The sequence below is a fragment of the Otolemur garnettii genome, unplaced genomic scaffold (assembly GCF_000181295.1).
Source record: "Otolemur garnettii isolate 467f Iridium unplaced genomic scaffold, OtoGar3 scaffold00014, whole genome shotgun sequence".
NCBI classification, from domain to species: Eukaryota; Metazoa; Chordata; class Mammalia; order Primates; family Galagidae; genus Otolemur; species Otolemur garnettii.
In genome coordinates this window covers 29449320-29465300 of record NW_003852409.1, presented here as the reverse complement: position 1 = coordinate 29465300, position 15981 = coordinate 29449320, and the positions used below count along the sequence as shown (strand labels likewise).

At 54.1% G+C, this 15981-nt stretch overlaps 1 protein-coding gene across 2 annotated transcripts in view; it reads right to left on the bottom strand.

Annotated features, from left to right (window-relative positions):
• Nucleotides 1-394: 394 nt before the first annotated feature.
• LMX1B (LIM homeobox transcription factor 1 beta) overlaps nucleotides 395-15981 on the bottom strand; it is a 76629-nt gene continuing 61042 nt past the window's right edge. Inside the window, exons 3-8 of one of the 2 annotated variants that reach the window (XM_003785310.1) lie at nucleotides 5301-5533; nucleotides 3315-3496; nucleotides 3049-3126; nucleotides 2860-2926; nucleotides 950-1093; nucleotides 395-651 (exon numbers count right to left, since the gene is read on the bottom strand). In XM_003785310.1, coding sequence (XP_003785358.2) covers nucleotides 494-651; nucleotides 950-1093; nucleotides 2860-2926; nucleotides 3049-3126; nucleotides 3315-3496; nucleotides 5301-5533 — 862 coding nt within the window. In that variant the 3' untranslated portion in view covers nucleotides 395-493. Of the gene's footprint in view, nucleotides 652-928; nucleotides 1094-2859; nucleotides 2927-3048; nucleotides 3127-3314; nucleotides 3497-5300; nucleotides 5534-15981 lie in introns of both variants that reach the window. The other variant, XM_012802379.1, reaches the window with a different exon arrangement.

Here is a 15981-nt window from a genome sequence, read left to right as displayed (position 1 = left end):
ACCAGGCGGGCCTGGCCCTTGCTGGAGGGGGAGGTGGGCACCACCACAGGGCCAGATGCACACACTTCTCAGGTCACAGGCATCATCATCCTGGGGCTGGCATGGGAACCATGAGGTTGGCTGGACACAGAGAGGACGTTTAAAAAAATAGAGAGAATTTAAGCTTCCCAAAAAAGAGATGGGGAGGGAGAAAGCGCTGATGGAGGCCGAGGTGGGGCTGGGAGGCATCCGAGAGCCATCCGAGAGCTCTGGGTCCCTGGGGGTGACAAGGTCTCTGTGGGTAGGACACAGCCTCTGCCCAGGCTGTGTCCATCTGCCGGTCTGGCTATGCCCAATGGACACTTTAGCCAGGCCCAGCTGCCCAAGGGGAGGGCACCGTATGGCTGTCTGTAGAGTCTATGTGGGCAACAGGGTAGGGGTAGCCAGGCCAGCTGCTAGGGTTGCAGTCCCACCCCAGGCCCTGTGCCCAAGCGTCCATGCGCCCGGCTGGCTCTCAGGAAGCGAAGTAGGAACTCTGCATGGAGTAGAGCCGGTCGATGGGGTTCCCTACGCGGGCCTGCAGGGAGCCCACATCTGAGGATCCGAGGAAGCAGTCGCTGAGGCTGGTTAAGGAGGTATCGCTGTCGATGTCATGGAAGATGGAGTCATTCCCTGGGGGACAGAAGGGGCATCAGGACAAGGGTGCTGGCTGGGACTCCTGGGGGCCCCATCAGCCCTGCAGGCTGTACAGCCGGAGGCCAGAGAGAGACAGGATGGCCTACTGGCCAGTCCTATTCAGAGGGACTGGCTGTCAGGAAGAGGCAGGTGGGCTGCACTGACTGGGCCTGCCTGTGCCCACAGTGGCAGGTGGTTATCACGGTCCCAGTCCTACCCAGCTGGGCAGGGAGTAGGGACAGTGCTGGGGTAGGCGGATGGTGGGGCGGCTTACCATAGGGGTTCATGTGGTCACCTGGCATTTGGGGCGGCGTGAGGCCCTGCTGGAAGGGGTCGCTGCTGCCATAGGGGCTCTGCTCCATGGCCACGATCTGCTGCTGCGGCGGGGCCAGCGGCGTGTAGGAGGCCATCATGCCCTCCATGCGGCTGGACAAAACCTCTGGGGGCAGAGCATGCCATCACTGCCTGGCCCTGCCTGGCCCATCCTGGCAGCCGCTCATGGCCTAGCTTCTCTGGAAGCCCCACAGATGTCTCCCAGGAGTCCCTTCTGACCTCCTTGGGACTCCCCAGGGGCCCCTTGCAGGCTGAGATTGTCCAGACACCTCACTCCCCAGCTCCTTCCCCAGACATGTCTCAGCTCCTCTTCCAGAATCAGTTTACTAAAATCTAGGGTCCCCCTACCCCATTCGCTGTTCCCCCCCACTCAGGGGCCTAGAGAGGGGACCTCATTTAGGTAATGGTGATTCTACATGTGCCATGCATACCCCACATCTGGGAGCACCAATGTCCCACACCTAGGACAAAGAGGCCCAGGAAAGGTTTCCTAGAGGAAGGGGTCCAACCCTTCTCTGTGACTTAAAGAATTAGTAGAAACTTGGCAGACCCAGCAAAGGTGAGGGCAGCAAAGGCCCAGGCTAGAGAACTGCCAGCACATGAGACCAGTGTGGGGGGACAAGCGAGAGAGGAACCTCAGCCATGGAGGGCCTTCGGGGGCTAGCTGGGTGTCAGAAGCCAGGGGTGGTCTTAGCAGGGTAAGGGTGAGACAGCTGGAGCCAGTGTACAAAGGAGGTCTGGGGAGGGGCCGGGGTCTCACTCCTAGGCGGGGGTGAGTAGAACCCGGGAAAAGAAAACACCCTGACTTAGCAATGCCATGCATGAGGGACAGGAAGGTCCAAGGTGACTCCTGGGTTCCTGGCCTGGGCAACAGGGTGGACTATGGTACCACTCAGAGACAAGGCGGGGAGGGCAGGGTGTGCCATATACGTGTGGGCAGTGGTGGGAGTAAAATATGGGTGGGAGACTGTGGGACATTCTCAGGGAGGCTGTGTCTAGGGGGTAGCTAGGAAGATTGGAGGGTGAGACAGCCCAGGAGCTGGCTGGGAGGGCAGAGGCAGTGACTGCAGCCCCACAACGGGCAGAGGGAGGAGGAAGGAGAAGCTGGGCTCTCAAGCCCCACATCTAGTCTGGCTCTGGCCTGGCCTTGAGTCCTGAGAAGAAGGGGCTGCCCAGCAGTGCCCTGTGCCTTAGAGTAGGCAGCTCTGCCTCCAGCCGTCCCTGCACCCTCCCTTCACAGCCCTGAAGGCTCAATGTTGCCATGGGCCCCAGGAGACCAGTCTTGGCCCCAGATCCTGATGTGGAAACAACATTTTTAGCAAAGCCCAGTGTAGGGGAGCCTGACCCCTTTCCTTAGACTGGTCCCTTACCACCCAAGCAGACTCCTCAGCACCCTGACAAACTCTGTCAGGAGATTTCTGCTGAATTCTAGCTGCAAGGCAGTGCTATCCTATTAAAAGCACAATTGATGAGCCTTATGCCTGGGGCTGAGGTTCAGCTTTGTGCCTCACTGGCTGAGAGATCCCAGGCAAGTTGCTTAATCTCACCAAACCTCAGTTTCTTCATCTGTGAAATGGGAATGGCAACACCCTTCTCTGTAGGGCTCTGTGAGAACTGAGTGGGATGGATTGTGCTCAGTGCTGAGACCCAGGCCTTACACAAAATCACTGTTCTGACTGCAGAAACTCAGCTGTCCCTTCTGCCTTCTTCCTCCCCACATCACCCGGCCCCATTGCTTTTCTACTTCTCTCAGTCTCTGAAGAGTTTAAGGCAGAAGTTCCCTGGGTTTTGATGGCCTTGGTGAAGGTTTCCTGGGAATCTAGTTAAAAGAGACAGTGGGATCCTCGGTCCCCAGTCCCAGCCCCAGCTTACCCTGGCCCAGCCGCTGGGAGTTCTGCTGCTCCTGCTGCTGCTGGTGCCGCCGGGCCAGCTTCTTCATCTGCGGGGACAGCATGGTTTAGGCCTGGTCCTCCCTGCCCCACCCCCAGGTGGACCCATCTCCTGTCTGTCCTCTACTCCCACCCTGGCCGGGACTAGTAGAGGCTGGAGGTGGCCACTCACCTTTGCTCTTTGGTTCTGAAACCAGACCTGGACCACACGCACACTGAGGCCCGTCTCAGCCGCCAGTGTCTCTCGGACCTGGCTCGGAGAGAAGGAGACAGGTTAGGCCCATGGGGGCAGGGGCGGGGAGGTGGCAGGTTTGGGGCATGGGGGTGGGTGGGTGGAGGGACATGGCGGGACATCCTGCCCCAGCAAGTGCAGAGGGGGTAGGACCTGGAAAGGCAGTGGGGGTGGGGTGTGAGGTGTCTGCCCCAGGTCCCCCTCACCTTCCGGCAGGGCTTGGAGGAAACCTCAAAGGAGGCCTTGAAGGCTCTTCGCTGCTGTGTGGTGAGGATGGTCCGGGGTCGCTTGGGCCTCCTGGGGTCCTTCCCGTCATCCCCGCTGCCCTTGCTCTGGCTGCCTTGCCCCTTGGCCGGCTTCATGTCCCCATCCTCGTCCTCACTCTTCACTGTGGGGGAGACAACCCAGCCTATCAAGCTGGGCTGAGGGGTGGCCCAGGCCCCAGCCTTGTACCCTCAGGCCACTTGCTGCCTGATGGCCCCCTTGCCCTCTGCTGATACCCACATGGCTCCCCAGTAGACTCAAGATGAAGTCTACCTCCCTTCCCTGGACACAGCTTGGCTGTGGCTTGCCTTGTCTCACTGACCTCTGGTCCATAGGAGACCAGGCTAGCATGCCACCTTAAAGAGAACCAATTCCCACTGTACCAGCCCAGTGCCAGGCAGACACAAGTGGCTCAAGAGGAGGCTGCTAAGAGTTTCTTCCTTGAAGCTTCCAAGGATGAAGACTTGACAGGCAAAGGCACACGTACCCGACATTCTCACGAGAATGTTCATGAGCACAGCATGCAGGTGTGCACACACGCAGATGCACACCGGCACATGCACATGCAGACTGGCACATGGGCCTGCAAGGGCCCAAGCACATACGGCTCCCAGGAATACCCACATACAGGCTGTACTTGTGGGCAGGGACGAAGAGGGGCATGCACAGCACACAGAAGCACATGTCTTCACCCAGTGACACACCCACAGCCACTTCCACACCCGCTGTGTGAGTCTCAGAGATGCCAGCCCAGATGGACGGTAGAGGCACCCCACCCACCTCTGGGTCTCTTGCTGCTGCTTGTCTAGACTAGTCTCCTTCCTCCAGCCCTGTCTTCCTCAGAGCATGAGCCCCCAACAAGGGGGCCACTCTTCTCCTGCCAGGACTCCCTTTCCCTGGCCTGGTATGAAGTGACCATGGCACCAGGTCAGCCTCTGCTCTTCCCATGGAGTCCAGACACCAATGGGACTGGCCATGGTGCTGTCCTGCCCAGGGACAGCAGTGACAGATGGAGAGCTCACTGCCTCCACCATGGCTCCTAGCAGTGACAAACTCTTCCTGTGCGGGCAGATCCTGCAACTGTGGGGCCCATGGTCACACAAAGGGCTGGGGAGACCAGGACCTCTCCTCTCCATGCTTCCTGCTCAAGTCCTTTCCCACTATTCCCAGGAATGACAAGGGCTGAGGCCACCACCAGGCCTTTCCCTCCTTCAGACACATTCCAGCTCGCCTTGCCCTTCTTGTCAGGAGGACACCAAACTGGCATAGTCCTTTTGGGGTCTGGAACAGAGCACAGAGGTATCTTCACCCTGGAAAATGGGGTCTTTTCCTCTTTCCAGAGGGTCCCAGGACCCCCAGCTGAGAAACAGGGAATAGCTCAGGACAGTCTGCTCCCCACTGCTGAAGGCTTTGGGGGGCCAAGGAGGGGAGGACACATCAGATCCCTGCTTCCCAAAAGGTTCCTACCCTGCAGTGGTGTGGTGCTGTGCCACATCAGAGAGGGTAAGGGTGGTAAGAGGACAAGAGGGTGTGTGTATACATATGTGCAACCACAGGCCACCATGGCAGCCATATGTAGAGTAGCTGGGTCATGTATATGTATGTTTAAGTGGGTGTTTACCTGGGTATGGCTTTTGCATGCTTGGTCACACATATGTGAGTACATATACATGCTCCAGGGCATGGGCATCTCCAGGTACATGTTACATGTGTGTACACACATGACCACATACATGCCAGTATGTATGGATATGTGTGCCTTAGGGAGTGTGCACACGAGTGTCTGCGTGTACATATACACATGGATGTGTGTGCCTATGCAGCTCAGGCCCTGGATCAGGGCCCAGTGTCTCCGGACAGGACTCCCCTGAGCACACCCCACTGAGCCCCCTTCCCCAAGGCCTGCCGCCACTCTGGCCAGGGCTTACCGGAGTCGGACTCGTCAGGGCTCACGGAGCTGAGCAGGTCCTTCTCCTTCTCGTAGTCACCCTTGCACAGCAGCTGGCCCTCCTTGAGCACAAACTCGTCGCCCTTGCGCAGCTGCCGCTCGCACACGCAGCAGCAGAAGCAGCCCAGGTGGTACACGCACTCCAGCGCCCGCATCACAAATTCGGTGGGGGCGATCTTCTCCATGCAGCCGCTGCACTTGGCTGCGAAGAGCCTGCAGGTGCACAAAGGGGAGCGTTGGCTGGGCTCAGGGGTCCCTCCCAAGGACTCTGATGCTGAGAGCCTCTCCCTCCTGCCACCCTGACCCTCCTGGACATGGGCCCAGACAGTGGGGGACCTGCAGCCCTATTCTTCTGCCTCAAGGGTACCCAGGTGAGTGCAGGGCATCCTGATGAGAGGTGCCTCTCCTGGGCGGGGATGCTCAGGAACAAGGTGGCCACTAGAGGGCAGTGTGCAGAGTCCATCTTAACCTTCCCACAGGCCAGGACATCCTCCTGAGAAGAGTTCCTTCCACCCTCACTCCTGACCAGCTCTGCCTCCAACCTGATGCTCACTCACCCCTGTATCCAAGCAATTCCCAGCCCTGTCCAACCCTCCACCCTGCTTGGGCTCCTCCTCTCCTGTCTGAGCAGCAATCAGTCCCCTCCATGGGTTCCTGGCCCCTCTAGCCCTTCAACAACTCCTCCTCCCCAAACACATACACACACAGGAGCCACAGGGATCTTTCTAAAACTCACATCTGATCATGATGACTCTTTGCTCCAGACTCTTCCATGGCTCCCTAGTTCCCTTAGGGAAGTGGTTCTCAACCTGTGGGTCGCAACCCCTTTTTAGTAATGAAAATATATTGCAGCATTAGGAAGGTTGAGAACCACTGCCTTAGGGGAACATCCAAGCTCTTGAGCCTGATGCTCAAGGCCTGTCATGATCCTTTCTCTTCCCTCACCATCTTCTGCTTCCCTAGCCTGAGGCCCACATAGCAGCCTATGGCTTCTCCAAAGCACCATAATAGTGGCAGAGCCTTTTAACATGTTCTTTCTCTGTCCCTTGGCTTGGGTAATGCCTCCGTTTCAGCTTCCGTACCGCCATTGTGAGCAGATATGTACTGAGCATGTGCAGCATGCCAGGTGCTGTGCTAACAACCTTACGTGCAGAGACGCATTTAATCCTTGCAACAACCCTAAGAGGTAAGAATGAATATTAACCCCATCTTAGAGATAAGGAAATTGAGGTGCTAGGAGGCAGAGCTGCTTGTTCAGGGCCACATGAGTAGTAAATGCTACAGCCAACACTCAGCCTTGGTCTGGTCCAGATGGGACAAAGGTGTTCCATCTCCCATCTCCACAGACAAATCTGGGCACATGCTGGCCAGGCCTGGACATGCCCACCCATGTTTGTCTGTGGAGATGGGGGATGGAACACCCTGCCCGTGCCTGCTGACCACTGCTCCCAGCACCCCCCACCCCGTCACGTGCCCTGCTCTGTGGGAACTCAGCCTCAACAACACTTTGATGGAAAAATTTATGAAGAATCAAATTATTGCTGCTGGGAGGGAATTAAAACCATTTTTCATTCCCTGCGTCCCTGGGCCACGTCTGCGGGCGCCACCTTGGGAGCGCTGTGCACATCCCATCCCTCTTTATGGCCCGCCATTGCGGGCACAGATTACAGCTGCAATTCTCTACTAATCGGTTCTGGAACAGAAATGGCCATAAACAGGAGGCACTTGCCTGCCTCCCTTCCCGGGGCTGCCATCAGCACCGCCCACAGCGAACTAGTGGGCAGGTGGACAGGGTCAATTCCATCTCTGCCTGCTGTCCTGGCACTAGCCAGGAACTCAGCTTGAGGGTACCCCTAGTAACCCCTACTACCTACCTCCATTCTACCCAGCAGGCTCCTACTCATCCTGCAACGCCCAGCTCCAAGGCCACCTCCTCTGGAAGCCTTCTCTGATGCCCCAGTGTAGGGGAGGTGGCCTCCTCTGTTCCCCTGAGCTTCCCTCTGGCCTCAGTTTTCTCTGCTGTAAAATGGGATGTCAGGGGAGCTTGAAGGCTGTCATCAGGATTCAATGATATTGAGCATATAACTTGGTGACTATCAGAGCAGAGTGACAGTGCATGTCCCCATCAGTGCCCAACTCTACTGGTTCCACAATGCAGGACCTGGCTCCATCTGATCCTCTAGGTGACCTCAGCGTTTGCACAGCAGGTGAGTGAGTTCTGGGGTGAGCCAAGACTGAGGCCAGGCTTTCTGCTCCAGACAGGGAGAACTCCACTAGCCTACAAAGTGCATGGCTGTTCAAGGGGAACATGGGCTGAAAGCTGGATTTTGGCTCTAATTTGGCTCTTAGGCTGGGTATGTTCAGGGTACAAACTACCCAACTGTCCATGGCAACTTTAGGCAGGGGCCCTAGGAATCTGTTTGGCCCTCCAGCTCTACTGAGGGGCTGAGAAAACAGCTCAGGTTTGCAGAACCTGTGCCTCTTATATGTAGGATGCCACTGCCTCCTTCCCCCTACTGCCCCTCTGGTCTTCCCTATACTGCCTGTTCTAGGGGCCCTACAGAGGTGTGCTGCCTGACCTCTATGGCCTGTGACCAAATAGTCACTGGCTGTGTGTGTCTCTGCTGGCACAGCAGGGTCAGGGTCCTAGGCCAGGGTCAGTACACACTGGGCGGTTCCCAGAGAGACCTTCTCAGGCTGTACAGGGGGGCAATAGGGTGGGTGACCCGCATTTGCAGTCAGTGCCACCATGCTGGCTGCATTCAGAACAGCCACGCTAATGCCTTGGCAGCAGGGGGTCGATTGCTACTTTCTCCAAACTCATCAACACAATCTATTATTAATACTTCTCCAAAGGCCCGGTGCCGCCATTACAGAGGCAGCGCCAGCCACTCGGGGCATCATCTGTTATCTAGATTGCAAAAACTCAGGATATAAAACAAACCGCATGCACTTTATAAATGGAATGCGCCATCCGTTTGGTCTCCAAGCATCTCTCTACCCAATAAAACATCGGGGGGGATGCATGAAATACTCGCTCCCAATTATGGGGCTGCCTTTGTCTACCATGCTGGGGTGAGAGCTACTAATGGCAGGTGCAGGAGGGGTTGGGGGGCACCAGTGGGGTCCCTTCTTCTCTGTGAGCTCTCATTCCCCCCCTCAGTGCCTCTCACAATGGAGGGACTGGTGGTGACAGCCCCCCAAGAAGCCCCTGAGAAGCAGGCCCAACCACAGGCAGGGTTGCTGAAATCAGATAAACCTGGGTTCAACTGCCTGGTCTGCCATTTTGCTGACTGGTGACAGGGCAAGTGATTACATCTTCCCAAGCCTCAGCTTACTTATCTGTATAGTGGGCTGAACACACTGCCTGCTTCTCAGCATGAGGATACAGTGAGCTGTCAGTGTAAATCAGTGGGCATAGCCCAGGGTTCCATCCTGGCTCTATAACTTTCTCACTGTGTGACTTTGTGCAAGACATTTATTTAACCTCTCTGAGCCTCAAATTCTTCATCTATAAAATGGGAATGACCCAATCATAGGGTTGTTGTGAGAGTTAAATGCATTTAAAGCCCTCAGCACTGTGCTGGCATGAAGAAGGCACGCTGCAGAAGTCTGCCCTTCTCTGCCCTTGTCCGTCCCACATGTGTCCCAAATGCCCTGTCCATCACCCTTGCTAGGGTCTCCATAATTTGGGAGCAGTCTCCCCAGTATTGGTTGGATCTATAGGTCCCAGATACAGCTCCTTCTTACCACCACCCTGGGTTTTGGGGTGACCTGTTCAGCTTCCGTCAGACCTGGTTTGAACAGAACACTGCTGATTCAGTTTTCTGTCCCATTAATAGTACTGAGCACTGAGATTACTCAATTACCATCTGCCTGTATTGCCTCATGAAATCCTCACAGAACCCTGACAGGAAAACCTGTTCCTATCCCCATTTTACAGATGAGCATACCAAGGTGCAGGGTACTGGTTCAAGGTCACAGAGCAGCAGTACCAACAGATAACTACCCTCTGCCCTTCTCTGTGCTCTGGGTACCATGACCTTCTCTGTTGGCCCCCCAAAAGCTGTGGCCCAATTCACCCTAAGTTCTTATTTTTTGGCATGAGCTCAGCCCGCAGAAGTCAGGGCTGGGCATTGGGTTTTTTTTAAAAAACCAAACTTAAGGGCCAGGTGGCTCATACCTATAATCCTAGCACTCTGGGAGGTGAAGTGGGGGGACCGGCTGAGCTTAGGAGTTCCAAGGCCATTCTGAGCAAGAGCAAGACTCCGTCTCTAAAAATAGTGTTGTGGCGGATGTCTGTAGTCTCAGCTACTCAGGAGGCGGAGGCAAGAGGATTGCTCAAACCCAGGAGTTTGGGATTACTGTGAGCAAAGCAGACACCACAGCACTCTACCCAGGGTGACCAAAAAACCCCCCAAAACAAAAAACCAAACTTAACACCCCCCAACCTGCCCCCCAACACATTTTTTCCCTGTTGGAACAGCTGTGATTACGGAGGAAGAAGTTCCATTTTTAGGGGCATCCCTCCCTTGAAGAGTCCCAGGCTGTGAGAATTACCTCCAGAAATTTTATTGGTTTATTTGTTTAATGCTCAATTTATTAATCTCATAAGGCTAACAAACAAAACTCTGAAAACCAATTTTGGGGGGAGCATTTGAAGATGGATTACAAATCTGATTAATTTCTCTTAAGTCACTGAAAACTGCAGAGACACATGAAGCACAGCTGATTCCTTCACCTCCATTAAAGGTGGCTTCCTAACATCCTGAGGCACTTCGGCCTCTCCAAGCAGGTCTTCACTTCCAGATCTTAAGAGTCCATGTGCTGGACCTGGAAACCTGGCTCTATCCCTTCCTACCACTGGAATCTTGTACAAGTCCCTTCTCTTGAGTCACAGTATCCTCATGTGTCCAAAAGGGATAATGCTAGAGGCTGACTTACAGTGCCATGCACATGAGATGGGATCAGCAAGTGGGGTCATGATCACTGTCATCACCTCTCCAGGACTTCCAGCACCTTCACCACCCTTAGAGTGGAAGCTCCCTTACCTCCTCCTCACTGCCATTCCCACACCCCATGGCTGCACTTTATAGTTTATGTTGCCCTTGATGGGTTCTCAGAACAGTATGTGCTTTTCCACTCTCAGTGGGCCTCCTCTGCCCTTGAGATAACCCTACTCATTCCCTCTCTCACTAGCCTACTCTACCCTTCTCCACCTTCCTAACCACTCCTACTCAGTGGTCGTTGTCACCTCCCATTTCATAGAGATAACAGGTTTGGGGAGAAACACCCAAAGTTCTGTCTTGCCTCCTCATCAAGTCAAATCAGATTACATACTCCCTTTGCTTCAGAATGTTCAGAGCACCCGATGATTTCTAATTGTTAAGTCCAAAGACCTAATTGTGGCACTTGAGGCCCCACCCACTCCACCACACCTGGGTTTAGAGACAGGCTTCTTGCCTCCTTAGCACTTAAAATTCTATCTGCTTCCAAGGCCTATCTTCTTTCCCCTCTTACTTTGCTTCTTAAGGAAATCCTCTTCATTCTTTAAGTCCCAATTCAAAAGTCACCTCCTCTGTGAAGCCTTCCCTGATGCCCATAGTCCTAGATACTCTCTAGCTACTTATTTGTTTGAAGCCCCTAGTGACCTAGAAATCAGACGCCAGGTCTAATTCACCCCACCCCAAGCTCTGGGATTGAAGAAGTAGTCAGTGAGTGTTTGTTGAATGAACAACCTTGTGAAAATTGAAAGGGGCAGCCAGGTAGGTACAAGAAAATATTAAATACTCTGCTTCAGGGGTTAGAGAACACCTCCAGGTAATAAGATACGTGAATTTGTCCTCCCTGTCCCCTACCTCCTCCACAACAATATAACTTGGGATCTAGTTTTCTAACTTCTTATCAATGAAGTTCTAGGCATGCCTCTTACTTAGACCCAGGGGTGCCATGTGCATACTAAATGACTCCTCTAACCATAACTGGACCAGGCCTGGGTAGCTGACTCTAGGTGGACCAGTTGGACCCTCTGTCCTGTATCCCTTCCTTCCTCTGCTCCCTCCATAGCTTTGTCAGCCCCCAGCCCATCTCTGGGAGTGTGGCTTTCCACAACTCCAGCACCAGTGGCGTGGCCCTGGGTAATTCATACTCCTTCTTTGAGCCTCAGATGTATCTTCTGTGAAGTGGGGGAGTTGGGTAATTTGGAATCTGCGAGGTTTTAACCCCTATGGGAAAGCTTAGCCCAGCACCCAGGACAGAAGGATTTCCATGGGGGTGTGCTCCCTTCTCTTCCCAGTCTAAGTCTCACTATGGTGCCTGATGCAGCCTCTGGAACTTTCTCTTCCTCACCTCCCACTTCAGTCTGAAGCCCCCTTAATGATATTGTTGGGTATGTGCTCTCCCTGTCTGTCCCTTTGTAGGTATGACCTTCTGTCAGAACCTCACCCATGGGGACCATGGGGCTTGGCCCATAGAGCCACATCCCTTCTGTCCCCACTGGCTGCACCTTCTCAAATTCATCCAGCTCTGGAGGTGGCCTGAGCTGGGCTCTTTAGAGATGCTTGGGGCACAGAGTTAGCCCAAACTCATCTCCTGGCTGCTGGCAAGTGTGACATGTGCCTTGATGGGGTACTGGGGCAGGCACAGCAAGCTGAGAGGCACAGAATGCAGCAATAGGCAATCTGGACAAGAGCTGGCGACTTCCTGGAAAAGGTGACATGCTACTGATTTTAAAACCTGGTGCTGGAACAGGACTAGCTGCCTGACCTTGGGGAAGACACCTCCATTCTCTGAACTGTTTTCTCATTTGGAAACTGGGATTCCCACCTTACAGGTAAGCACTCTAAATACATTACAGTGTGGATTCCTTGTGCTACCTCCTTCCTAGGCTGGTGACAGGACCCCAGGATGATACAGCTGTGAGCACTTAGCACAGCCAGTGCTCAGTGTGGGGGCTACTGTTCTGACGGCTGGTGGGACTGTGCAGTCTGTGATGATGCTGGTTGAAGGATGAGCAGCAGTTCACAGGAGCTGAGGGGACAGGACCCTAGATACTCTTGGGTGGCTGCTGCTAGCCTCAGCCTGTCACTTGGCTGAGGGAGCTGCCTGGCATCCTCCCTGCAGGCCTGCCTGACATCTCCCCCACGTGCCTGCTGCGTCCTTATCATTCCGGGGGTAGCTGGTTTTTATTTTGAGACAAAAGGGGCCTGCTGATGGGGGATCCAACTCAAACCAGCTGCAAACATCTGCTTTGATGCGGCAAAGAGCAGCTAGGCGAGCGTGGCGGGAGCCGCAGGCAGGGGCCCCGGTGCGCGCGTCAATCACGCGGCTGGAATGTGCGGTGTGGCCTCTCCGGGCCTCGCTGCGCCAGGGCGGGTCCTGCCTGGAGAGCTGCCCCGCACTTCCTGCGGGCGGGCGGCAGATGCAGCTGTGCGGAGCCTCGGCCCTTTGATCCGTCCTGCGCTGTGCTGTTGCTGTCGGGAGCCCCGGTGGGGCTGGAGGTCACTGGCCAGGGGCAGGAAGGGACAGGGAAGGACAGACACAGCTAGGAGCTCAGGAACTATCCAGAAGCCAGAGACAGAACAGTGAGCAAAAAGGACAGTGCCTATGTCCTTCCACCTCCAGCTTCCATTGGTACAGGTGAGGGTAACAATAAAGTTCATCTATTTTAACAAATAGATGCATCTATCGCATAAGGAGTACCACAAATGGTGACAATGTGGTGAAGAAAATTGGGAAGAGCAATGGGGCTGCAATTTCAGAAAGGACAGTCAGTCGAAGGCTACTGAGCTGCTACATTCCAGCAGTGACCTGAGGGAGGGTGTGTGGAATATGAGGGGAGGGTTCCAGGCAGAGGGAACAGCAAATGAAAAGGCCCTGCAGATGGGGGGCTGTAGACTGGCCTGGGGACAGCCTGTGAGGCAGGAGCCAGGTTGGTGTGGGGGGTGCCAGCCTGAAACTTTAACCATCTCCAGCTTTGTGGGAGCAAGGGTGCCGGTGGGGCAGGGAGCAATTGGGAGGTGATGGTGATAAACCAAGCAAAGGATGAGGTCCCTCAGTCCCAGAGAGCAGCAGAGGTGCTGAGAGGCAGTCCCACCCAGAAGAGGGTGCTAGAGAAAGGACTGAGGCAGGTATGAGCCCAGGGTCTCGGGCTGGAGTTGCCATTGGATGAGAGGGAGACTGGTGGGGTGGGGCAGGGCTGGGAGATAGCTCTGGACATGTTGGGTCTGAGCTGTCTTCTAGTCAGCCATGTGGATATGCCTAGGAGGCAGCTGCTAGGGTGAGGTCCAGGCTGGGGACACTGTGGGGGCCGCTGGGATGGAGACAGGCAGATATATACACACCCCTACAAAGTGAGCTGCTGTGTTCATGTGGCTGGCACCTGACAACTGGTTTCCCCCCCTCTGGGGCTCTGACACCTGAGGGAACCATGCTCTTTCTTCCCCAAGATTCTCTTTCCCATTAGTGATTCTCTAGGGACTAGACCATGTCAAGCCCCTCTTACCACCTTCCCACACCTCCCTTCGATCAGGCTCTAAACTGGTCCAGGCTCAAGATGCCAGCTAGGCGTCAAATCTCTGTGAGCCCTGTGCCAGGTGCCACCCTAAGGGCTTCCCTGTACTATTCCATGGCCTTTGGGTTGACTCTTTTCCCTCTTTTTTTCTGACCCTTCACTGGCAAATTCATTTATTCACTCATCCATCTAACATTTATTGAGACTCTACTAAAAGCCAAGGCTTCTTCCTCCTCCCGCCTGCTTTGAGCTGATCACAGGTGCCTCCCCCCATTCTCACTGAGCTCACCAGCTTAGTTGCCAAATCTAGCATCATCATCATTATTATTACTTGCCAAGATTGTTTTCTACATACCAGGCCCTGTGCTTTATTTGCACATGCACCCTTCCCCAGTAGGAGCCCTGAGAGGGAGGTGCCTCTGTTCTCACTACCAGAGAAGAAAGTGGCACTCTCAGAGAGGGTGACACAGTGGCCCAGCATCACAGCTGGGGGGCCACAGGGCTCCAGAGCTGCTCCCAGCCTCTCTGCTGGGCTTTCTCGGCCTGTTTGAGAAGTCCCTCCATGCTGTCCACCTCCTGGAACAACTTTGCACTTGGTCCATCAGCCTTGGGACTATGCCCTGGGCTGGGGCTGGGGCACAGTTACAGAAGTGGGGGCTATGGCATTTGTAATCCAAGTGGCTGACAACACAGTTGGAAGATGAGAAACCCCCTCACCATGAGACGTAGAGGCCTCTGGATTTTTCCCTGGGGTCCTACATGGCCAGAATGGGCCTAGCCCAGACCTGAGTGCCCAGGAAGGGCTAGAGGATCCAGAGTCCAGTCTGATGAAGTGCAAAGTGCCAGGTGGAGGGCAGAGCTGGGGGTCAGGAAAGCCTTTCAGGAAACATCGAGGATTTTAGAGAATCCAATGGGGGAAGTGATGGAGCTGGGATGGGAAGGGTGTGTCTGACTCCAGAGTCAGGATAGTCAAGATGCCAGCTGGGCATCAAGACTCTGCGAGTCCTGTGCCAGGTGTCGCCCTAAGGGCTGCCCCTGTACTATTCCATGGCCATTATTTCCCTAAAATCATTTTCACTAAGAAGGGGTGTGTAGAAGAAGAGAGGCCGGCAAAGGTGTAAAGAAGATGGAGGCCATTTTCAGGGTTATGGAAAACAGTGGGTCAGGCTGGAACACGAGTGAGAAAGAAGAGTCAGGCTGGAGGTCTTGAATGTTGGGGTAGAGAGGGTTGGTCAGGTCTCTTTTGTTCTCATCTAATCATCCATCCACCCACCCACTCACATAGCCACTCAGCCAGCTATCTATCCTTCTACTTACACATCTATCTACCCATCTATCCATCCACCCTTCCACTACCCATCCATACACCTGTCTCTCACTCATTCACTATTTCACCCATCTATCTTTCCATCCACCTACACATCTATCCACCTGTTCCCCATCCATCCACCTACCTATCCTCTCAACTATCCATCCACCCATCCATCCACCTGTCCACCCATCCGCCCATCTATCTACCCATCCATCTATCTACCTATCAATTTGTACACCTGTACTCCCATCCATTCCCCTTCACCCATCTATCCTTCTGTACATTCACTCATCCATCCATCCATTCATCCAACAAACACTTCAGTACTTGTTCTGTGCCAAACTCTGTGCCACGATACTTCCTCTTGAAAGAGCAGAAACTAACTGCCCTTCACTACAAGGTAAGACTTGATTCCGTAAAGCATTTGTCTACATCTACCATGACCAGGCTCTGTGCTAGGTGATGACAAACCAGGGGGAACAAGATGCAGGGTCACAGCTCCCAGGACCCACTGATAGAATGGGGAATGAGGCTTTTGAAGGGAGAGGAGTCTCTCAGCAGGAGAATCCTGGAGTGTGTAACAGCTGACCCAGCTGAGATTTTGGCCCTACCTTTCTGACAGAATGGATTTTGGACTCTCTGTACCTAGACCATAGCAGTTAATTAGAGTTGTATCAACACTGATAAACTTCCTCTGAGCTAGTGTTTTTGGAACAAACTCCATTAAAGCAATTTAATTTTTTGATTAATTTTCTTTTCTAATACAGTTAAATAACTTATAACTTTTCCCATTATTTCCCTAAAATAATTTTCATTGAGATAAATTATTTTTCTTGA